The sequence below is a fragment of the Triticum urartu genome, chromosome 1A (genome assembly GCF_056163025.1).
Source record: "Triticum urartu cultivar PI428250 chromosome 1A, HENAU_Tu73, whole genome shotgun sequence".
Classification (NCBI taxonomy): domain Eukaryota; kingdom Viridiplantae; phylum Streptophyta; class Magnoliopsida; order Poales; family Poaceae; genus Triticum; species Triticum urartu.
In genome coordinates, this window is record NC_141873.1 from 374,639,408 (window position 1) to 374,664,507 (window position 25,100).

General features: G+C 47.8%; 2 protein-coding genes across 3 annotated transcripts; one reads left to right on the forward strand and one right to left on the reverse strand.

Moving 5' to 3' along the window:
- Positions 1–15,614: 15,614 nt before the first annotated feature.
- LOC147991302 (ethylene-responsive transcription factor 3-like) lies at positions 15,615–15,944 on the reverse strand. The gene has a single exon (XM_087538613.1). It carries the CDS (start codon positions 15,942–15,944, stop codon positions 15,615–15,617), a length of 330 nt encoding a protein of 109 aa, XP_087394739.1.
- A 4,796-nt stretch (positions 15,945–20,740) lies between these two features.
- On the forward strand, positions 20,741–23,114 carry LOC125512949 (U-box domain-containing protein 36). 2 transcript variants are annotated; one of them, XM_048678008.2, is made up of 7 exons: positions 20,741–21,072; positions 21,165–21,286; positions 21,414–21,535; positions 21,656–21,760; positions 21,907–22,003; positions 22,103–22,249; positions 22,338–23,114. In XM_048678008.2, the coding sequence occupies exons 1-7, from the start codon at positions 20,886–20,888 to the stop codon at positions 22,815–22,817; spliced, it is 1,260 nt and encodes a 419-aa protein (XP_048533965.2). In that variant the 5' UTR covers positions 20,741–20,885; the 3' UTR covers positions 22,818–23,114. The 2 variants fall into 2 exon arrangements, with proteins under 2 accessions (XP_048533965.2, XP_048533971.2); XM_048678014.2 differs by having other exon boundaries at positions 21,680–21,760.
- Positions 23,115–25,100: the final 1,986 nt, after the last annotated feature.

The window sequence follows — 25,100 nt, forward strand, 5'->3', positions numbered from 1 at the left end:
TGCACTAATGCAGGGTATGGCATTGGCTGTGCAACATACCAATGTTCCTATTATTTTCCAACCAGACTCCTTGGAAGCATTGATGGCGTTGTTGGGGGATAATCTGTCCTGGTCAGTATATGGGCATTTTATAGCTGAGATTAAGCATCTTATGGTAGATCGCGAGTTTATTCCTCAAAAACTAAAGCAAGAGCAAAATAGGGTAGCGGATCGTTTGGCAGTGTATAGTCATACGGAGAGTACTATGATACGTCTCTGTCGTATCTACTTTTCCAAACTCTTTTGCCCTTGTTTTGGACTCTAACTTGCATGATTTGAATGGAACTACCCCGGACTGACGCTGTTTTCACCAGAATTGCCATGGTGTTATTTATGTGCACAAACAAAAGTTCTCGGAATGACGTGAAACTTCACGGAGACTATTTTTGGAAATAATAAAAAATACTGGCAAAAGATCAAGACCAGGGGGCCCACACCCTAGCCATGAGGGTGGGGCCGCACCTGCCCCCTGGGCGCGCCCCTATCTCGTGGGCCCCCTGGAGCTCCTCCGACCTCAACTCCAACTCTATATATTCGTGTTCGGAGAAAAAAATCAAGGAGAAAGATTCATCAAGTTTTACGATACGGAGCCGCCGCCAAGACCTAAACTCTTTCGGGAGGGCTGATCTGGAGTCTGTTCGGGGCTCCGGAGAGGGAAATCCATCGCCATCATCATCATCAACCATCCTCCATCACCAATTTCATGATGCTCACCGCCGCGCGTGAGTAATTCCATCGTAGGCTTGCTGGACGGTGATGGGTTGGATGAGATTTATCATGTAACCGAGTTAGTTTTGTTAGGGTTTGATCCCTAGTATCCACTATGTTCTGAGATTGATGTTGCTATGACTTTACTATGCTTAATGCTTGTCACTAGGGCCCGAGTGCCATGATTTCAGATCTGAACCTATTATGTTTTCATGAATATATGAGAGTTCTTGATCATATCTTGCAAGTCTATAGTCACCTACTATGTGTTATGATCCGGCAACCCCGAAGTGACAATAATCGGGACCACTTCCAGTGATGACCGAAGTTTGAGGAGTTCATGTATTCACTATGTGTTAATGCTTTGGTCCGACACTCTATTAGAAGGAGGCCTTAATATCCCTTAGTTTCCGCTAGGACCCCGCTGCCACGGCAGGGTAGGACAAAAGATGCCATGCAAGTTCTTTTCCATAAGCACATATGACTATATTCGGAATACATGCCTACATTACATTGATGAATTGGAGCTAGTTCGTGTCACCCTAGGTTATGACTGTTACATGATGAACACATCCGACATAATTTTCTATCACCGATCCATTGCCTACGAGCTTTCCATATATTGTTTTTCGCTTATTTACTTTTCCGTTGCTATTGTTATCATCACTACAAAATACCAAAAAATATTACTTTTGCTACTGTTACCTTTTGCCACCATTACCACTACTATCATATTACTTTGCTACTAAACACTTTGCTGCAGATATTAAGTTTCCAGGTGTGGTTGAATTGACAACTCAACTGCTAATACTTGAGAATATTCTTTGGCTCCCCTTGTGTCGAATCAATAAATTTGGGTTGAATACTCTACCCTCGAAAACCGTTGCGATCCCCTATACTTGTGAGTTATCAAGACTATTTTCTGGCGCCGTTGCCGGGGAGCATAGCTCTATTCTTTGAGTCACTTGGTATTTATATCTTCTTATCATTATGAAGAACTTGAAAGATTCAAGAACCAAGATTTATCCCTCCACTACAAGGGGAGGTAAGGAACTGCCATCTAGCTCTGCACTTGATTCACCTTCTGTTTTGAGTAAGCTTGCGACACCCAAACCTGCTTCTGCTATTAATTCTGATATGTCGCATATTATTGATGATGCCACTTCTGCTATGCATGATACTTATGATGAAACTACTTCTATGCCTGATACTACTATGCCACTCGGTGAATTTCTTGATGAACAACTCGCTAGGGCTAGAGAGAATGAAATTATTGAAACTGATAATACTGATGAAAGTGATTATGAAGGCTCTCCTAATAAAAAAGAATTACCTGTTGTGCCTGAGGGCTATGTTATGGATGAAGAAATTAAAAGAGACTTCCTTGCTTGCAATGATAGAAGTGATCTTAAGAAATTATTAGCTAAGCTTGAACAAAAAATTCTGAATGCTAGAATGAATTATGATCCTGCTTATGCTACTTCACCTATCTTTGTTAATGATAAGGATTATGAATTTTCTATTGACCCTGATATAATTACTTTGGTTGAATCTGATCCTTTTTATGGCTAAATTCTGAAACTGTTGTGGCACATCTTACTAAATTAAATAATATAGCCATTGTCAGAGTAATCGACCACGGGTACCCCGAGGACGGCAAGACGATATTTCAAGACATCGGGGCTAGCAAAGCCCCTCAGTCCGACTGCGCCAGCCAGCCGGCTACCGACTGCGCCAACCAGCCGGCTGCCGACTGCAGCCCGAAGCGACATCGACAAGACACCGACGAGACGATCGTACCGAAGCACTATTCACGTGTCATCTCAGCCATCTTGTATAGTGTCACTTGTCCCCTGGCACTATTTATGAAGTGACCCAGGGGACAAGGATGACATGCACCATGCCTTACCCATGCCCACTACCAAGCTTACATCCTAAGCTACCCTCTCCTATATAAAGAGGCACACATCCATCCATCCAGGGAGGATGGACTCCCACGGCCACATTCATATGGCCACAAGGCCACTCATGGCCATACAAGGCCACTAGAGCCGGCCATACGCCTGCATATACTAGATCAGATGCACTTGGCACTGAGCTCAGATACAGCTCCAGGAGCACTTTGTATTGCCCGATGTACACCCCAGATAGATACACTCAGACATGCAGCAGTAGGAGTATTATCTCTCCGAAGAGCTCCGAAGCTGGGTAAACCACCGCGTGCTACTCGCATACCCGCTCCCGGTCCTATCAGCAGCAGTCTTACCCTCACACTAAGCCCTTGTGGCATCTGTCAACTCGCAAGCCCCCCGTGAGAATACCACGACAGTTGGCGCCCACCGTGGGGCGGTACTATGCTACCGCGCTACTGCTGGTTTCGCAGTCCGGGCGGGACCCTTTTTTCTTCATCGCCTCCGCCGCGGCGTCGCGCCGTCTCTCCGGTAGCGCTCGGGGGCTCGACATCGACCCGCCCCCGGAGCGGCTGTGAGGGGTGGCGCGTCCTCGCCGTCGGCCTCTTCGCCTTCACCACCGCGGCGTCGTGCCGTCTCTCCGATAGCGGTCTGGGGCTCGACATCGACACGCCCTCGAAATGGCCGCGAGGAGCGGCGCATCCTCGCCGTCGGCCGCGCCTTCGTCATCACCACCGCAACGTCGGCAGTCAGTCCGCGCGCGAGCCGCGCGCGGAGCCTTGTTTCGGTCGGCCATGGCCATCCACGTGCTGTTCGCGTTTGCTTCCCTCCGCGTTGCGGCTTGCCCCGGCCAAAACACACGCTCACTCCTCCATATATCATCTATGCTTGCTAGCTAGACAGAAGTCAATGGTCAAACCATCCATACACTATGCAAGCAACGGCATGACCTGTTGTTAGCACCTGCACTGCGTCTTGCCTCGTGCATCTCCGGCCATGCCAGTGCTGCTGCAGCTTGCTGCCTCCCAGTCAAGATCCTGCACGGCTGTGCCCGCGCCGCTGCGGATTGCTACATTCCTGTCCGGGCTCTTCCCCAGTGCCCCACACTCCGGCCGGCCCCTGCGCAACCGCATCGCGTTCACGCCGCCCTGTGCCGGCCTCCACGCGGCCTTCTCCGCTCGTGGCCGGGTGCCCGTCACGCCCTCTGCGCTCCTTGCTGCTTGTCGGCCTCCCGGCCGCCGGGTCCATCCCCTCATGTGGCCAACTACTCTCGGCCTCCCGAGCGCATGCTCCGCCTCCGTGCCCATCCGCCTACTTCGCCTACCCGCCCGCCGGCTTGTGTTCGCGTCGTTGCCGCCATCTTCGCGCCCGGCCGCTGCGCCCCTGCGCGCTCCTCTGCCCGCGCCAGCTGTGGCCCCGTCCCAGCCCGGCTCTCACAGCTCCGGCCGGCTCAGCGCGTTGCCAGGCCTGCCCCGCGACCGACTCCGCCTACATCCCACATCGGGCCGACTCCTCTCCTCCGCCTGGCCGAAGCGTCTCCACCTCGCCCCGCCCGGCGGCTCCCGCGTCCGACTCGCCGCATCCGCATGCGCCCCAACTCACCGCGAGCCTCCAGCGTCCGCGCCGACTCGGTCACAGGCTCCGCCCGCTTCGCCCACGCCTGACTGCCGGGTCACCATGCCCGTCCGGCCGGCTACGCCCGCGCCGGCTTCCTGCATCGTCCGCCGGGTCCGCCCCTACCAGGTCACCTCCGCCCTGGCCGGGACGCGCCCGTCCGGCCGGCTCCCGTCGCGCGCGCCACTAGCTGGCCCCGGCTCCATCCGCGTCCCCCGCCTCCCGGCCTCCTTCCGCCCCGACGGGCTCTTGCTCCGCCTGAGCCTCCGGCGCCGAGCCACGCCGCCGGGTCGCCCAGCGCTGGCTTCGCCCCGCCAGCCGGCCTCTGCGTGCGGCGTCGACTCCGCCTCGCCGACTCCCGCAGCACCCGGACGCCGGGTCGCCGGCGTCTGCCCATGCGTCGCTCCGGCTCACGTGGCCCTTCCACCCAGCCGCGCCCGGCTCCCGGGTCGCCGCGCGCCCGCTGCTCGGGCTCGCCTCGCCCAGCGCCGCCCGCGTTGGTTCTCTGCTCGACCCCCCGGCCGGTTTCGCCGGCACCCGTCCGCCGGGACGCCCAAGTCCCGCCACCCGGCTACCGACTCCCCGTCCGCGCCTTCGCGGCCGGCTCCCGCCACCCTGACGGCCGACTCCGCCCACCACCCGGCTTCACCGCCCACCCGGCCGGCCTGGCCGACTGCCGGCTCCCTGCCCACTCCTGCCGACTATTGAGCCAATGTGAAGAAGATAAAAGAAAAGTCAAAGCCGCTAGCCGGCTGAAGAGATAAAAGTCACGCTGGGTGCCTAGCCGGCGGACTGAAAAAAAAGAGAGAAGAAGATAGAGAGGCATGCAGCCGGCTGCTCGTGCAGAAGAAGGGCCGACTGCCCAACCCATCGAGAGAAAAAGAAATGTGGCTGACTGCTCGAGTCAACTTAGGAAAAAAGTGTATCCAAAGGAAAAACGTTCGTCTATCCGCCCGCCTGCTTCGCCACTCGGACGGCTAGACGCGACCCAGCCTGCCTACCAGCTTCAACGTCTGGCCGGCAAGAGCGCCGGCTCGGCCGCGTCCCGCTCGCCCCCTGTCGGTCAAGCCCGACCAGCCGAGACCTCCTCGAGCGCCCGAATCTCGGGCGATACATCCAGTGGGTGCGCTGACGCGCCCCCGCGAGGAAGAAGACAAAGTAGTCGTCGGGAGATCCGGCCCGACTGCTCAGCAGTCAGCCCGAATCTCGGGGGCTACACCCAGCGGGTGCGCTGACGCGCCCCTGTGAGAAGAAGACAAAGTAGTTGCCGGGAGATCCGACCCGAATACTCAGCAGTCGGCCTGAATCTCGGGGGCTACACCCAGCGGGTGCACTGGCGCGCCCCCGCGAAGATTGCAGACAAGAGAAGAGTTCTGTCCGGCTCCCCCAGCCGGCAGAAAAGAAGAAAAAGGACGTTGCAAGACGCCTCGCCGCCTGGCCGGTCGAGCCTGACCGGCCGGAACCCCCCTTCGAGCACACGGGGGCTCGAAGGCTACACCCAGCGGGTGCGCCGACGCGCTCCGCAAGCGCCGAGTCGCGCCGGCTGTTTTCGACGACCGCGACTACACAAAAATCAATGTGAGCTCCTTGCCCGCATATTTTTGCATCAAGCAAGCACGGATAACCCCGAGCGATGCTCGGGTGCTATCTCCGCATTTTTTTACAGTTGCATCACTGTTCACCCCGGCGCCAACCAGAGTTGGCCCGGGGGCTGGCCGCTTGGCCTGAGACGTTAGTTCCCGTAGACGGCTTAGTACCGTGCGTGGTACCAAAGGCTCACTCTTAGTCACAGACAGCAGAGCGGCTGTCCGGCTAGCAAGAGTGAACGCTGGAGGCCACCCACGCGAAAAACGTCCGGGAAGAAAAATGGTTCAGGCGACCCGGCCGTTTTCCTTTACAAGTATCTACTCAGTTGAATCTGTTCCTAGACTCTGAGTACTGTACACTCCACTTCGCGGCCCACTCTTAGCCACAGACCATAGAGCGGCTGTCCGGCAAGCAAGAGCACAAGCCAAAAAGCGGAGGGAACACGAAAAAGATTAAGGGGGCTCGGACGAAGCCGAGTCGGCACCCTCCGCATAAAACTTGCAATGCTAAAAGCAAACATTTGATATATCCGCATGGACTAACTTTGTCTTTTTTCATGATCATTTCCATGAACACTCGCCAAAAAACCTCCGCCCAACTTTGCCAAGTTGCCCGGAGGCTTGGGGGCTACTGTCGGAGTAATCGACCACGGGTACCCCGAGGACGGCAAGACGATATTTCAAGACATCGGGGCTAGCAAAGCCCCTCAGTTCGACTGCGCCAGCCAGCCGGCTGCCGACTGCACCAACCAGCCGGCTGCTGACTGCAGCCCGAAGCGACATCGACAAGACGCCGATGAGACGAACGTACCGGAGCACTATTCACGTGTCATCTCAGCCATCTTGTATAGTGTCACTTGTCCCCTGGCACTATTTATGAAGTGACCCAGGGGACAAGGATGACATGCACCATGCCTTACCCATGCCCACTACCAAGCTTACATCCTAAGCTACCCTCTCCTATATAAAGAGGCACACATCCATCCATCCAGGGAGGATGGACTCCCACGGCCACATTCATATGGCCACAAGGCCACTCATGGCCATACACGGCCACTAGAGCCGGCCATACGCCTGCATATACTAGATCAGATGCACTTGGCACTGAGCTCAGATACAGCTCCAGGAGCACTTTGTATTGCCCGATGTACACCCCAGATAGATACACTCAGACATGCAGCAGTAGGAGTATTATCTCTCCGGAGAGCTCCGAAGCTGGGTAAACCACCGCGTGCTACTCGCATACCCGCTCCCGGTCCTATCAGCAGCAGTCTTACCCTCACACTAAGCCCTTGTGGCATCTGTCGACTCGCAAGCCCCCCGTGAGAATACCACGACAGCCACCCTGTTCACTAATGATGAGAGAACTTGCTACATTTATATCCTTAAAATATTTCCGTTCTCATTAAAGGGTGATGCTAAGATATGGTTTAATTCTCTTGATCCTGGTTGTGTGCGTAGTCCCCAGGATATGATTTATTACTTCTTTGCTAAATATTCCCCTGCTCATAAGAAATAAGCTGCTTTAAGGGAAATTTATAATTTTGTGCAAATTGAAGAAGAGAGTCTCCCACAAGCTTGGGGGAGGCTTCTCCAATTACTTAATGCTTTGCCTAATCATCCTCTTAAAAATGAAATACTTGATATCTTTTATAATGGACTAACCGATGCTTCCAGAGATTACCTGGATAGTTGTGCTGGTTCTGTTTTCAGGGAAAGAACACCGGATGAAACTGAAATTCTATTGAATAATATGTTGACAAATGAAAAATAATTGGACACTTCCCGAGCCAACTCCTGAGCCTATTCCTAAACCAACTCCGAAGAAAAGAGGTGTTCTATTTCTCAGTCCTGAAGATATGCAAGAGGCAAAGAAATCCATGAAAGAAAAGGGTATTAAAGCCGAAGATGTTAAGAATTTACATCCTATTGAAGAAATACATGGTCTTAATTTACCGCCTATTGAAGAAACACATGGACTTTATAACCCGCCACATGTAGTAAAGGTAAATTCTCTCTATAGATATGATAAAGCTGAAATCCCATTTACTAAGTTTGCTAGCCCATGCTTAGATGAGTTTGATAAATTTATGGTTAAGCAAGAAGACTTCAATGCTTATTTTGGTAGAGAATTAAAACGCAGTGCTGATATGCTTGAACACTTGGGTGATTATATGGCTAATGTCAAAGGTGAACTTAAACTTATTAGTAAACATGCTTCTATGGTTACCACTCAAGTAGAACAAGTACTTAAAGCTCAAAATGATTTGCTCAATGAATTGAATAGTAAGAATAAGGACTATGCTGTTAGAGTGGCTACTAGAACTGGTAAAATGACTCGGGAACCTTTGTATCTTGAAGGCCACCCTAAGAGAATTGAGCAAGATTCTCAGAGAAATAATATAGATGCATGTAGTCCTTCTAAAAGGAAGAAAAGGAAAAATGATAGGACTTTGCATGCTTCTAGTGAACCTATTGCTGAAACACCTGAGAATCCAAATGATATTTCTATTTCTGATGCTGAAACACAATCTGGTAATGAACCTGAAACTAGTGATAATGTTAATGATAATGTTCATGATGATGCTCAACCTAGCAATGATAATGATATAGAAATTGAACCTGTTGTTGATCTTGATAACCCACAATCAAAGAATCAACATTATGATAAGAGAGACTTTGTTGCTAGGAAACATGGTAAAGAAAGAGAACCATGGGTTCAAAAACCCATGCCTTTTCCTCTCAAAGCATCCAAGAAAAAGGATGGTGAGGATTTTGAGCGCTTTGCTGAAATGATTAGACCTATCTTTTTGCGTATGCGATTAACTAATATGCTCAAAATGGATCCTTATGCTAAGTGCATGAAAGAAATTGTTACTAATAAAAGAAAGATACCAGAAGCTAAAATTTCCACCATGCTTGCTAATTACACTTTTAAGGGTGGAATACCTAAGAACTTAGGAGATCCAGGAGTACCCACTATACCATGCTCCATTAAAAGAAATTATGTTAAAACTGCTTTATGTGATCTTGGAGCCGGTGTTAGTGTTATGCCTCTCTCTTTATATCGTAGACTTGATTTGAATAAGTTGACACCTATTGAAATATCTTTGCAAATGGCTGATAAATCAACTGCTATACATGTCGGTATTTGTGAGGATGTGCGTGTTGTGGTTGCAAACGTTACTATTTTAACGGACTTTGTTATTCTTGATATTCCCGAGGACGATAGTATGTCTATTATTCTTGGAAGACCCTTTTTGAATACTGCAGGAGCTGTTATTGATTGCACCAAAGGCAATGTCACTTTTCATGTTAATGGTAATGAGCATACGGTACACTTTCCGAGGAAACAACCTCAAGTTCATAGTATTAATTCTATTGGAAATGTTCCATCGATTATTTTTGGAGGTTTTGAATTTCGTCTTCCTACTGTCAAGAAGAAATATGATATTCTAATTATTAGGGATGTGCATATCCCCGTTGAGGTAACATAGTGTTATTCGAAATTTCTCCGGTTCCATGTTATTCGGAATGAGTTTGTTAACAAGACTTGATCAACCTAGTTAATGGATTCCTTTTGATGATCATGAGATGGATGAAGTTAGAAAGCACAACCTTCTGTGCCCTCCTTTCACTTTCTGTTATTTATATTAAGTAAAGTAAAAATAGTATTTTCTGTCTGTTATCTGAATTATCCATGCAATATAAAAATACCCCGAAAATAAAAGTTCTCCAAATGCCCTGAAATTTAAATATGTTTTTTTCTGGAATATTTGAGAATATCGGGCACTGAGAACACAGCAAGGGGAGCAAGCACCTGGCCACGAGGGTCCACGGCGCACCCACCCCCTGGGTGCCCCCCTGCCTCATGGGCCCACGGTGGCCCTCCTCCACTTATTCCTACACCCACACACTCCTTCTTCCTCTCACAAACACCATTATCCAGCTCAAGCACGAGTTCTAGCTCATTTTGCTGCGATTTTTGATCTCCTTGCTCAAAACACCTCTCACAAAACTGCTTTGGGGGATTGTTCCTTGGTATGTGACTCCTTCATTGGTCCAATTAGTTTTTGTTCTAGTGCTTTATTCATTGCAAATTTGTGTTGTCTAGGTGACCATGTTCTTGAGGTTGCATGTCAAATTTATATGGTTCCAAGTAGTTCTAATGCATGATACATTCTCTAGGCACTTGTAGGAGTAGTTGCTATCAATTTTGTTGATTTTGGTTTACTTTTATTTGAAGTTACTAAAAATTTCAGAAAATAATGAAGAGATTTTTGAGGGGTTCATCGAGCCGAAGCTCGAAGGAAAAGCAAAATGAAGAAGCAGAGAGGCCCAAATATAATCTGCCTCGCACCACGGAGGTTCGGCCGTGTGAATGGCCTTCCGATTATTTCTTGAAAGCAGCCGGGATTTATGATGATGAATTGGCTAAGAATGCAGGCCTCACCGACTTCCTCTGTGACCAACGCGAACAGTATCTCTTACTCACCAATACTTTTGTGCAAAACTTCTACTATTATCCTAGGGAATCACCTCCTTCAGTAGAGTTTCATTTATATGATGTGGTTAAGAAGATGTCACTATATGAATTTTGCAGGGTTTACAAAATACCTTTCGAGGGTAGCTTAGAGGAACCACATCGTAGAGATGTGGATGGGTTTATTGACACTATCACTGTAGGGGAAACTAGGAAAGTTTCTGATGCAAGAATCACTAGCATACATTTTCCTGTTTTATGCTACTTTGCAATATTTGCTAGTCGTTGCTTAATTGGTCGTGGAAACTGTGGAAACCTTAGTGTTCCTGATATTTTTATTTTGTTCCATGGTTTATTCCGTGACGACTCTGTTAGTATGGGCGGTATTATTGCTAAACGGTTAAGTCTGAACCATACAAAGGGCCCCATCTTTGGAGGTATCTATGCTTCACGCCTTGCTGTATACTATAACATACCTATTAGGCACTATGAAAAAGAAGAAAAATTGCTGCCTACTGTTTATTTAGATTATAAGAGTATGGTAGCGCATGATTTTATTGTAAAGAATAGGGAAGGGGAGCTTAAATACCAATTGTTCTTTGATAAGCGTCATCCTGAGACTATCACTTTGTCTGCTCCTTCCTTGTTTGATTTATCTAGAGGCCAGTACCTCGTCTCGCCGGAGGCTATTCACGCCTACCGGAACCCTACACCAGCCACAGAGCCAGAGTCGGAACCACAATTTGATCCTCCACGACAGTCTAATTACCAATGGGATCCAAAGATGATTGCCAACCAGTGGCCATCAGAGTCTTCTTCTTTGCAGTACGACCCCAACTATTACTTTGGATATCCGCCAGACCAGTCGTGGCCATAGACCAACTTAGGCCAAAAGCCTAAGCTTGGGGGGTACGCATTTCCCACCGACATTAAATTCATGTTCACACACTCATTGCTAGTTGTCGGTGCTCATACTTTTTCATTGTATCATCCATGTTAGTTTATTTTCTCTTTTTATGCTTTCTTCTTGTGTGTTTGATAAACCTTAAGAAAAAAAATAGTTGTAGCTTTTAATTAGTTCACTTTCCATGCTTGTAGTAGTAATTAAAAAGAAAACCCAAAAGATTTCTTATTCTTCTTTTGCTTGTTGGGAGCTTTCCCGAGTATATAGTTTTATTTCTTTTCTTTTCTTTGGGGGTCGATAGGAGAAGATCATGATTAAATTGTTGAAGTGGCTCTTTTATGCATTATTGTTGATCTGACAAAAGAGCCCATATTGCCTTGTCTTCTCCTGTTTATTGAATGCTTGCAGATTCCAGCTTAGTCCAATGCACGTGCACTATTACTATTAGCCACATCGTTCGGTCATGCAAGTGAAAGGCAATTATGATGATATATGATGGACTGATTGAGATGAGAGAAGCTGGTATGAACTCGACCTCTCTTGTTTTTGTAAATATGATTAGTTCATTGTTCTTGATTCAGCCTATTATGAATAAACATGTTTGCGATGACAATTAGAGATCATAGTTTCTTATGCCATGCTTAATTAGCTAGGGGCTTATAATGGTTTACCTTTTGTGCCAACATGCTATTAAAATGGTTGTGATGTGGTATGATAGGGTGGTATCCTCCTGAATGATTTAAGTGACTTGACTTGGCACATGTTCACGCATGTAGTTGAAACAAAATCAACATAGCCTTCACGATATTTATGTTCATGGTGGATTATATCCTACTCATGCTTGCACTCAATGTTCACTAACTTTAATGCATGTTCATGGCTGTTGTAGCTCTCTAGTTGGTCGCTTCCCAATCTTTTGCTAGCCTTCACTTGTACTAAGCGGGAATACTGCTTGTGCATCCAACTCCATAAACCCCAAAGTTATGCCATATGAGTCCACTATACCTTCCTATATGCGCTATCTCCCTGCCGTTTCAAGTAAATTTGTATGTGCCAAACTCTAAACCTTCAAATAAATATCATGTTTTGTATGCTCGAATAGCTCATGTATCAACTAGGGTCGTCCGTATCTTCCATGTTAGGCGGGTTATTCTCAAGAGGAGTGGACTCCGCTCCTCACTCACGAGAAAATGGCTGGTCACCGGGATGCCCAGTCCCAGTCCCATGCTTTATGCAAATCAAATCAAAATAATTGCAAAAAAAACTCCCCCTGGGACTCTTGTTAGTTGGAGGCACTCGTTGTTTCGAGCAAGCCATGGATTGATGCTTGTTGGTGGAGGGGGAGTATAAACTTTACCATTCTGTTTGGGAACCGCCTATAATGTGTGTAGCATGGAAGATATCGCCATCTCTTGGTTATTATGTTGAAAATGAAAGTATACCGCTCAAAATATTATTCATCTCTATTTTAAAACCAAGCTCTGGCACCTCTACAAATCCCTGCTTCCCTCTGCGAAGGGCCTATCTATTTACTTTTATGCTGAGTCATCCTCCTCTTATTAAAAAGCACCCGCTGGAGAGCACCTCTGTCATTTGCATTCATGACTGATTAGTTTATATCGAGTATGACTTGACTGGATCTCTTTTACCATGAATTACAATGTCTAGTCAGTCCTTGATCTTTAAAGGTGCTCTGCATTTATGTTTTGCGGTCTCAGAAAGGGCTAGCAAGATACCATCTTGTTATATCATATTATGATTGTTTTGAGAAAGTGTTGTCATCCGAGATTTATTATTATTTCTTGCTAGTTGATTATGCCATTGATATGAGTAAACATGAGACCTAAGCATTATTGTGAATATGGTTAGTTTATAATCTTTGCTGAAAACTTGAATGCTGGCGTTACATATTTACAACAACAAGAGCAAACGGAGTTTGTAAAAGTTTTTCTTTATCACTTTCAGTTTGTCAACTGAATTGCTTGAGGACAAGCAAAGGTTTAAGCTTGGGGGAGTTGATACGTCTCTGTCGTATCTACTTTTTTCAAACACTTTTGCCCTCGTTTTGGACTCTAACTTGCATGATTTGAATGGAACTAACCCGGACTGACGTTGTTTTCAGCAGAATTGCCATGGTGTTATTTATGTGCAGAAACAAAAGTTCTCGAAATGACGTGAAACTTCACAGAGACTATTTTTAGAAACAATAAAAAATACTGGCAAAAGATCAAGACCAGGGGGCCCACACCCTAGCCACGAGGGTGGGGGGCGCGCCTGCCCCCCTGGGCGCGCCCCCTACCTTGTGGGCCCCCTGGAGCTCCTCCGACCTCAACTCCAACTCTATATATTCGTGTTCGGAGAGAAAAAAATTAAGGAGAAAGATTCATCGTGTTTTATGATACGGAGCCACCGCCAAGCCCTAAACTCTCTCGGGAGGGCTGACATGGAGTCCGTTCGGGGCTCCGGAGAGGGGAATCCATCGCCATCGTCATCATCAACCATCCTCCATCACCAATTTCATGATGCTCACCGCCGTGCGTGAGTAATTCCATCGTAGGCTTGCTGGACGGTGATGGGTTGGATGAGATTTATCATGTAATCGAGTTAGTTTTGTTAGGGTTTGATCCCTAGTATCCACTATGTTCTGAGATTGATATTGCTATGAATTTGCTATGCTTAATGCTTGTCACTAGGGCCCGAGTGCCATGCTTTCAGATCTGAACCTATTATGTTTTCATGAATATATGAGAGTTCTTGATCCTATCTTGCAAGTATATAGTCACCAACTATGTGTTATGATCCGGCAACCCTGAAGTGACAATAATCGGGACCACTTCCGGTGATGACCGTAGTTTGAGGAGCTCATGTATTCACTATGTGTTAATGCTTTGGTCCGGTACTCTATTAAAAGGAGGGCTTAATATCCTTAGTTTCCGCTAGGACCCCGCTGCCACGAGAGGGTAGGACAAAAGATGTCATGCAAGTTCTTTTCCATAAGCACGTATGACTATATTTGGAATACATGCCTACATTACATTGATGAATTAAAGCTAGTTCGTGTCACCCTAGGTTATGACTATTACATGATGAACCACATCCGGCATATCTCTATCACCGATCCATTGCCTACGAGCTTTCCATATATTGTTCTTCGCTTTTTTACTTTTCCGTTGCTATTGTTATCATCACTACAAAATAGCAAAAATATTACTTTTGCTACCATTACCTTTTGCCACCATTACCACTACTATCATATTACTTTGCTACTAAACACTTTGCTGCAGATATTAAGTTTCCAGGTGTGGTTGAATTGACAACTCAGCTGCTAATACTTGAGAATATTCTTTGGCTCCCCTTGTGTCGAATCAATAAATTTGGGTTGAATACTCTACCCTTGAAAACTGTTGCGATCCCCTATACTTGTGGGTTATCATACTACTGCCGTATGGCTTCAGCGTGGACCACCTTGTATTGAGGAGTTGGTGCCTCTCGATTGTAACCCTTATGCATATGGAATAAAACTCTTTACCCCCGCAAAAAAGAGATGAAGGCAGGAGAAACAATGTAGCCCGGGGGTTACCAAGTGAGGGAGTGTCTCTCGGCAAAGCCATTGTGTTCTTCCTCCTTGGTGTACACGTTGGCATCACTGTGAGCAAGAAGGGAGCATAAAATCCCGGGAGGAGCATAAAGTCCTCTGGAAGCGTAAAATTGAGTTGAGGGAGGGAAATGGATCCTCTAACATGAAGCAGGGAAGTCACCTAAGAGCAACTCCAATGGGGCGACCCATTTCGTTCGCCGCTGTCCGTTTGGGTCGGCGCAGACAGAAAAATCGGCCCAACGCGCCGACCCAAACGGACGCGCGTCCGCTTTCGTCCGCCTGCCGACCCATTCCTGGCCTATTTTTGAGCTGGATTTATGTCGGCACGGACACAAGACGGATGCACGTGCGCTCGCCCTCTTTCCTCCTCGGGCCCGCTGGTCGGTGGCACATCGACCTTTCTACATCGAACAGCACACCCTCGCCCCGCCTTCTTCGTCACTGACGCCGACGGCCATTTTTTCCGATAAAAAAGGATATATAGATAGTTTTAGCGTACACAGATAAAAGAAAAGACCAACTACTCATCGCTTTCTGACTCCGACTCGGTAATGTCCTCCTCCGACGTCTGAATGTAGGCGTCAGCGTGCTGCTTGTCTTCGAAGTCCCAACCCGACGTTTCTCGTAGCTTCAGTTTCAATTGAGCGGCCTACTTTCGCGCATGCTTGTCCTCCCGATAGGCGTCCCTCTCCGTCCTCCTCGCGTCCCTCTCCATCCTCCTTTGCTTGTAGAACTGGCGCTCGTCGACGATGTCCTGCGGGAAGCATTCACACTACACCACCATGGCTTCCACGTCCATCTCTATGCTGGCGAGGCGATGCTTCCGCCTCCGGTGGACACGACGATCCTCGTCGGTGAAAAGCCGCGGGAGAGGCACGAGATCCTGCGCCGGCTGGCTTGACACGTCGGGAAAATTCATATCCCGACAAGGCCTCAGGAGGCGCCATGCCGCCGCGTCGTGCGCGCGGGCCGCCTCCTCCGCGGTGTCGAAGGTGCTGAGGATGAGGTGTTTCTCGCCAAACCAGATCTCGAAGGAGAAGGCGCTGGAGCGGTGCTCGCGGACTCCGTGAAAATCTAAAGCGCCCAGGCGGCGCATCGACATGGTGGCGCAGAGGCGGCGAGGCTAGTGAGGAGGGGGCGAGACGAGTGGGCGGCGGACAGAGTGTGAAAGGAGCACCTTCTTATAATGAGTGCCGGCCGCGGTGCACGCGCGAACCTTTCCCGCGCGCTAGAGCACCAAAACCAGTGCGCGCTAGGCCGCTTTTCCCCCGCGCGCTGGAGCGCCAAAACCAGAGCGATGGCATAGCCGCTGGCATGATCTAAGCGCGCGCGGTCATGAAATGGGTCGGTCCGTTGGACGCACTGCCGACCCAAATCTAAAAGAGGACGGACGGCGGGCGGGCGGCCAACCCAAACGGACAAAAACGCCGTCCATTTGGGTCGGCCCGTTGGAGTTGCTCTAAGCTACAGTTTTCTAACTTCCCTCCTTCACATACATATGATTAAGACTAAAATGACTTGAATTAATTTGCAAATTATAAATCTACTTTATACATTTATAAAATTCACATACAAACAAAATTATGATGCAATAAAATTGATTTTTAATTTATTTATATCAACAATAAATGTGTACAGTAGATAAATACAGTGTTCGCTACAGTGTCCGTGACTTTCCTTCTCTGTTTTACACTAGATTGCACTGTAACTTAGGTGACTTTCCTCCTTCATTTTAGAGGATCCACTTCCGCGAGGGCTGGCATGTTGCAGCTCCAACAGAACTTAAAAGCCCATTTTCTTTCTTTTCGAAAACCAAATTTTCAAGCCTTCCAGTAAAGTCCATTTTTAGAAGTTAAACTTGAGCCGGCTTATAGTTAAGTTAAGAGCATCTCTAGTGGATCATCTATATGGACATGTATAGCAAATATACACGATGCCAGCTAAAAAATTACTCCCAGCGACTCATGTAAAAGGGCGTGTAAACATCCATGCCCAGTCCACGACGGTATGAGGCGTGGAAATATACACGAGCAAGCCATGCTCGTCAGCTCGCGAAAACGAGACGGCTGCTTCGTCTCGCGCCCGCCCGGTCCCGCGCCCGCCCGGAGGAAGAATCGGAGGAGCTCGCCCCCAGGTCGCCGTCGCGTTTCTTCTCCGGCCGTCGCCCAAGGTAACAATTTCTTCCTCTCCGGCCTTGCTCACGAGCGGGAGGGCGGGGACGGGGGGGGGGGGGGGCGGCGCATGCCCTGCAGCTAGATCTGGCGGCGGTGGGAGGTCGGCCGCGTGGGGAGGCTGTGCGGGCAGCGGGTGGCGCTAGCTGTGGGCGGGGCTAGCTGTGGGCAGCGTCGTGCGAGATGCGGGCGGCGGGGCGGCGCTGTGCGGCCGGCGGGGTGCGGGATGCGGGCGGCGGAGTGCGGGTGCGGGCGGCGCTAGCTGCGGCCTGGGGAGAGGTAGGAAGTCAACACGCTGGGGAGGCCGGCGGCCTGCGGCCTGGGGAGAGGAGTGAGGTCGACGGGCAGGGGAGAGGCAGCTCTGAATCGAAGCAGTGAGGCCGAGTGGGTGGGGAGAAGCAGGAAATTGCAATGCTTTCTCCATCTGGTGTTGATATTTGGTATTTGTCTATTGCAAATTGTTGCTTGGCCATGTCAATTTGATGTCAGATTGTGGTCTAAAATAGCTATGCATTGATTGCTTGCAGATGGATGGTGACCAAAGCTTCTTGGACACCATTGGTTTTGGTTACACACAAACACAACCAGATAGTCCAATTAGAGAGCAGGCAACTCCATCAACTCAGCATCGTTCTGCAATAACAGAGAAAGGAAAATCCAACAAAGGAAAAAATTGGTCTAGTGATGAGGACAAGGTTCTCATAGCAGCATGGGCAAATACACGTTTGGATATTGTTGGGACAGATCAAAACCGAGATGCTTATTGGGATAGAATTTCAGAGTACTACAACACACACAAGGAATCATCATGGCCGGAGCGTAATGCTAATGCAATCAATGGCCGTTACACAACGATTAATAGAGAGACCTCTAAATTTTGTGGTTGCCTTCAGCAGATTTTAAATAGGCAAGAAAGTGGAAGGACTATAGAAAAAAAGGTATGCGCATTTCTTGTAATTCTATATGTGATGTGCAATATTCTATATGTGTTGTGCTTATTTTGACAACATATTTATATGTGCAGACAAACGATGCACACATTTTGTTCAAGGAAATGAATCTTAAAAAAAAGAAGCCTTTCACACTGATGCATTGCTATGTAGAGTTTTCGAAGTATCCACAGTGGCAAACAAGAGAAGTTGAAACTTCTCTTAAGAAACAAAAGAAGACCATTGATGCAAGTCCAGGCACAGCCACCAATGATCTGGGTGATGCATCCTCGGTACGTACTGATGCTACCTCAATACGCACTGATGCTCTTGAACATGAGAAAAGACCTGATGGTGTGAAGAAGGATAAGAGAGGTAAAGCTGATGACAGTGCTTGCAAGCTATCATTAGAAACTGTGTGGGCAGCAAAGCTAGAGAAGGATGAGATCAAAGAGGCGGCAAGAAATGCTCGCTACACACAGCAATTGGAATTGCGAAAAGAGGAGATTGCACTCAAAAAGAATGAAGATGCACGAAATGAGAGGGAGGATGCACGGAGACAGTTTGAATTAGATGAGAGGGTCATGCTCATCGACACTAGTGGTATGACTGATGTGCTAAAGCAGTTCTACCAAGATAAGCAGAAGGAGATCCTTGCTCGCGGCCTAGGGTAATGTGAACTATATGTTGTAGTTGTAAGAACTATTTACTGCTTTCTGCTAGTTGAGGACATGGATTACATCACTCATTGCATAAATATTTTTTTTGATAGCTGCATTACAAAGACATGGATTACATCACTCATTGCATAAATTAAAACTACATGAAAAGAAATGGATTACAAACTTATAACTAGGACATCACTCGTTTCCAAACTTTTGCCACACATGGTCAATTAGATCAAGTTTAAGCTGATCATGTTCATCGAAATTTCTAATCCGGTGAGTCATCTGAATAAAAGAGCTCAGTTCTTCCGCATGAGTACGAGAGACTGTGACTCTTTCTCCCATTGCAGCTTTGCCGACCAGTTTGTCGCTCCTCTTCAACTATCATATTGTGCATTATGACACAAGCTTTCATGACATCAGTGATTTCTTTACGTTTCCATCCTTTAGCAGGTCCACGAACAATGGCAAAACGGGATTGCAGAACTCCAAAGGCTCGTTCCACATCTTTCCTAGCCCCCTCTTGCTTCTTGGCAAAAGTTTTATGCTTTCTGCTAGTTGGAGCTGGTATGCTCTTCACAAATGTTGCCCACCGTGGATAGATACCATCTGCAAGGTAATACCCCATTGTGTACTGATGGCCATTGATGCTATAATTCACTGGAGGAGTTTGGCCTTCGGCTAGCTTTGTAAAAACAGGAGAACGTTGAAGAACATTTATATCATTCAGAGACCCTGGTAAACCAAAATAAGCATGCCAAATCCAAAGATCTTGTGAAGCAACTGCTTCCAAGATCATATTAGGCTCGCTCACATGGCCTTTAAACATGCCATGCCATTTTTTGGGGCAATTTTTTCACCTCCAGTGCATGCAATCTATGCTCCCTAACATACCGGGAAATCCTCTTTCCTCCCCTATTGCAAGTAACCTAGCAATGTCTTCTTCATTTGGAGATCTCAGGTACTTTTTCCCAAAAACTTCACAAACTTTGATCACAAATTTCTTACAAGACTCTAAATTAGTAGACTCAGCGGACCGGATGTACTCATCAACACCATCAGCTGCTAATCCATATGTTAGCATACGCATTGCCGCAGTCATCTTTTGCAGAGGATGTAACCCAAGAGCTCCAGAAGCACTTCTTTTTTGCGTAAAAAAACCATCATAGTCATGCTCAAGTATACCATCAGCTATGCGGTTGAACAAATTACGCGACATCCTAAATCTGTGCATAAAAAGTAAATGAGACAGGGAAATGAAAAAATGACCAAAGCAGAGAAGTGTACTAATTACGAACCTTCATCGAAACAAATGTTCGGGAAAGCGAGGAATCTCTTTGAAGTAGTCGTCCCACAGAAGAACAAATCCGGCATCTCTTCCTCGATCGATTGACTGACGTCCATGCTTGGAACCGCCATGGCGTCGAGCATTCTTCCTCTCTTGCTCCTCGCGCTCGGCGAATGCTGCAAGTATGAGTTCATCGTCGCCAGATGAAGATGACGAAGAACTCATGTCCCAAGTGGATGTGTTCATTGTGTTGCGTGAGAAACGATAGAGAAATCTAGGTGAGAAGAGAAGTCACAGGTAAAAGTGTGCTGGAAGAGAGGTGGTAGGGGTGGTTTATATAGATCGGAAATATGGCGATTGAAAATATAGCCGTTGGAAATATAGCCGTTTGAAAATATAGCCGTTGAAAATATACACGTCCTAATTTACACGTTCCACTGAAAAACTGGAAGGTGTATAATTTAACAAGGTGTATATGGTCGTGTATATGAAGATATACACGTCCAAATTTACACCATCCACTAGAGATGCTCTAAGAGCTGCTTGAAAGAAGTGGCCGTAGGTGTTGAGGTTGAGGCGTTGAGCATATGATGCAATATTCGCAGCATCTTTATATCCTCCCGTGCAGCGGAAACTATATACGAGAAATAACCAGTCAAACGCAGATGACACGGCAATCATTCGGCATCAAACCGAGCAAAAGTCCTGTAGTGACGCGACAAGCGAGCTCAGAACAACCTGAGCTTCGGAGTTGACCGACGGGTCGGTCGGCTCCTCCGTGTCCCACGTCGCTGTCGCGTCCCGCCGGTGGCTTCCTCCTCTTCCCACGGGCCACGGCGACGCGCCACCGTCTCCCTCCCGTCCGCCAGGTCCAAAGTCTCCTCTACATACAAGCTAGAATAGCTTAAACCCGCGCGTCCTCAACCGCAAGGTCCTGGTGCGAGCTCCAAGAACCGAGGAGGAGCCAGCCGCGGCGGGGACGATCGATCGATGGAGGCTGCGGTGGCGGTGGCGGTGGAGGACGAGAACAATAGGAAGGTGTTCGTCGTGGTGCCGGCGGAGCGCAGGGCGGGGCGGTCGACGCTGTCGTGGGCTCTCGGCCATCTCTGCGGCGGAGCCACAGCCACCACGGTCGTCGTCACGCACGTGCACGTCCCGCCGCAGATGATCCCCGTCAGTACGTGCTCGCCTTCATCGCGCATGCATGTTTCCGGCCGGCATCTGTAAGTGCATCGTCGGTGACCTTTTTTGGTTATCTATCTCCATCAGTGGGAGCGAAGTTCCATGCCAGCAAGCTGAGCTCGGAGCAGGTGAGCTCCTTCAGACGGATGGAGCGCGACAAGGCGGACAAGATGCTGGACGACTACGTCCATGAGTGCCGGAAAACCAAGGTACTACTCTGTTTTCTTCCGGTTGAATGTTGAAGAGCGTTTTCCATTTCTTCAACACTCAGCTTCTTAACACAAGGTTGAAAGGTTTCATCTGCTTATCGACTTGCACAATGTCCGTAAACTCCAGGTGAGGTGTGAGAAGCTGGTGATTGAGAAGGAGGATGTCGCGTCCGGCCTCGTCGAGCTCATTGGCTTGCGCGGGATCACCGAGCTGGTGGTTTCGGCTGCCGCGGACCGGCAGTACTCCACGTATGATATCCTCCTGACGGAACTCTGTTTCTTGCAAATTCAGACATGCTCTGTATGTTTTTATCAGTCTAATAAAGAGATGATTATTCACAACTGAAGTTTCTTGTTTTGGGGTTTCAGAAAACTTGACAGGCCTACTTGCAGGACAGCAGCAGCGATAATGCAGAGAGCTGATCCATCGTGCAAGATCTGGTTCGTCTGCAAGGAGCAGTTAATCTGCACCAGGTAAAAATTTAAAAAAAAAAATCCGATGTCGTAGCTTTCTAAATTTTTTCTACTGGTGAGACTAATTGAAAACGGTGTTTCCAAAATCTATGAGCCAGAACTTTCCGCAATTTACCTTAGGAAACTGACTCAGATTTCCACTGTAGGGAAGCGAAAGTAGAGATTGCATCATCTGCTGTCACTGCACCGTTGCTCCCTAATCCTGGCCATGAAGTCCTTCGTTTGTCAACTCACCAGGAAGAGGTGAGTCAGATCATTCAACGACTTCTCCTGAATTTTCAAACACTGCCTTTTGCAAGAATGTCAGGATGGCACGCTTCTGAATTTTGTTCTCTCTTCTAGGATGATGATGACATTGAGGTTGAATTGGGGTTCTATGATGAACTCACGGAGGCATGCAGAGCAGCCGAGGACCTGATGAACAGAGCTCTAAACGAATCCCGCAGGCGCCACAAGGCAGACGAAGAAGTGGCCACATCTCTCCTGAAAGTACAACCCCTTGTCAGAAACCCAAATTCATCATAAACTAGCCAATTCCAGTTGGAAACATTTTTTGATTCGAGACCTTGCATTGCAGGCGAAAGAGCACGAGGAGCTGTACCTGGAGGAGGTGAAGAAGAGGGAGGAGCTCGAGGCAGCCCTGGCGAGAGCAGAGAAAGAAATTTCAGAGCTACGACAGGCAATCCAGCGGGACACGGTCGAGGAGGAATCCGGGGAGGCGACGGCGACGATGTCGGCCCCGGGACTGCAAAGCACGAGCAAGGAAGAACCGGAGGCGGTGCTCTGGCACTGCCAGTGCCAGTGTCAGAGGAAGCTGGCCGCCGCGTCGTCTCCGTCGTCGGTCATCATACCATGGTCGCCTCGTGCCGACGAAGATGGGTTCACCTGCGAAGCCGGCGTGGCCGGGTGCTGCTGGCTCGACGGGATGCCGTCGCCCGAAGGCGTGGCCGTCGCCGGCGTCGCCCTACCGCTCGCGCGCCCCAGTTTTGCCCTCCGTGCCGCGGTCGAGGAATACACGAGGCGGCAGCAGCAGCAGCAGCGGTGCCCGTTTCCTTGAATGTATTTTCGATCACTCACGCTCACCTGCCAATCGCGTGATGCAATCCATCCAAGAGGATGCCCGATGTTGTGCTCGAGCCGACGCCACCGCGATAGGATACGTCATCTCGGAGAGTTAGCCTTGCGTAGGACTTTGGGGATGAGCACTCCCTCCTCCTCGTGCTCGGGCCATCATGTTTGCGCCTGCTAGTGTATGTAATGTGAGGTATCTAATCTGTGCTATGCTTCTGCTCCATCTATCGATGAAATGATATGCAAGCTTTGCATATTCGCAAAAAAATAAAATGGTCTGGTGCGTCGTAGTGGTTTAACACATATTTTTTAAAAAGGGGCACTTTATTACTTAAAAGGTTTAAGCACTACACCCGGCCTCTGCATACTACGATGCACACAGCCAAATAAAGTCTTCTCGCACAAACGAAAAATAAAAAGGCGAAATACAAAGAAAACATGTAGAGTATGTATAACGCCTAAAACGAAGGTGGGCCAATCCTAAAATCATGCTGCCACCCATGTTAGGTAAAAGTAACCCTCGCCGTATCCTTCAATCATGTACACACCTCCGTAAACAGGTCTCGATTCTCCACACGTTGTAGAGAGGACCATAAACAAAGAGTCCTAGTACATCTATAAATAACCTGCATCAGAGAAGTACTTTTATCATTAAACACCTTATCATTCCTACATATCCAAAGCGACCAAATAACGGCAAGCGCTCCCACCTTAAGAAGAGTTCTAAACCTGTGATCAATCCCATGTAACCAGTTGCCAAATACATTAGCAACACTACAAGGAGGATACAAGCCAGAAGCTATCTGGATGACTGACCATATAGAACGAGCCAATTTGCATTGGAAGAACAAATGTTTTATTGTCTCATCATGGTGAAAAAAGATACATCGTGGACTACCATGCCAATTCTCTTAATAAGGTTGTCTTTAGTAAGAATGACTCCGCGACGAAGATACCATGCACAGATTTTATTCTTAAAAGGTATCTTCATCTTTTAGATCTTCTTATTATTATCAACTGGCACATCAGACTGGATTAACGCTCTATACATTGACTCCACTGAGAATTGGCCATTCCTATGGAGGTTCCATCGGAAAACATCAGACCCATGTGACAATTGCACCATGGACAACCGCTGGAGCAGGATGTTCCGCAATTGTAGTCTGGGTCCAATTAAATCTCTTCTGAATGTCACATTTGGCGAAAATGATTCCATTACCGTGGCAATAGTATCACCCTTGTGGCACACAATGTTGTATAGAGCTGGATATTGTTCCCGGAGTGTGGTATCTCCTAGCCACTTGTACTCCCAGAATCTAATTTCCGAGCCGTCCTTAATCGAGAAGGATCCATAGCCAAAGAAATATTTCTTTGTAGCCATTAGACCCGCCCAAAAATGGGAATCCCCAGGCTTCCAGTATACCTGGGATACCGCCTTGGAACCCACATATTTCCTCCTTAGGAGGGTTTGCCATACACCATCTTACGTCAGTAATTTAAACAACCATTTATCGAGGAGGGCCCTATTTTTAACCTCAAGGTCATGAATGCCCAACCCGCCTTGGTCTTTGGGACGGCTAACCACACTCCATTTGGCCAATCGATATTTCCTTCTCTCGCTATCTCCTTGCCAAAAGAATCTTGATCGGAAATAATCCAATCTATGTAAGACTCCTTTCGGAAACTAGAAGAAGGAAATCATATATAGTACCATATTACTTAGTACTGAATTTATGAGGACCAATCTTCCACCCACAAACACTAGTTTACCTTTCCAACTGCTAAGTCTTTTTTGCAATCTCTCCTCGACATGTTTCCATTCAGCATTTGTGAGTCTCCGATAATGTATCGGTATCCCCAAATATGTGATCGGAAATTCGCCCAACCTACATCCGAATAGTTCAGCGTAAAGGTGGGCCTCATTTTGAGCGTCGCCAAAGCAAAACAATTCACTTTTATGAAAAACGAAGGTGGGCCAATTCTAAGATCATGCTGCCACCCATGTTGGGTAAAAGTAACCCTCGCCGTATCCTCCAATCGTGTACACACCTCCGTAAACAGGTTTCGATTCTCCACACGTTGTAGAGAGGACCATAAACGAGGAGTCCTGGTACATCTATAAATAACCTGCATCAGAGAAGTACTTCTATCATTAAAAACCTTATCATTCCTACATAGTCAAAGCAACCAAATAACGGCAAGCGCTCCCACCTTAAGAAGAGTTCTAAACCTGTGATCAATCCCATGTAACCAGTTGCCAAATACATTA

Bases quoted from the DNA above. Each gene is read 5' to 3' on its own strand.
- LOC147991302 (XM_087538613.1), bottom strand. From the start codon at position 15,944: ATGTCGATGCGCCGCCTGGGCGCTTTAGATTTTCACGGAGTCCGCGAG.
- LOC125512949 (XM_048678008.2), top strand. From the start codon at position 20,886: ATGGAGGCTGCGGTGGCGGTGGCGGTGGAGGACGAGAACAATAGGAAG. The intron at 21,073-21,164 runs GTACGTGCTCGC...TATCTCCATCAG, and splicing joins GCCGCAGATGATCCCCGTCA to TGGGAGCGAAGTTCCATGCC. The intron at 21,536-21,655 runs GTATGATATCCT...TTGGGGTTTCAG, and splicing joins GCGGACCGGCAGTACTCCAC to AAAACTTGACAGGCCTACTT.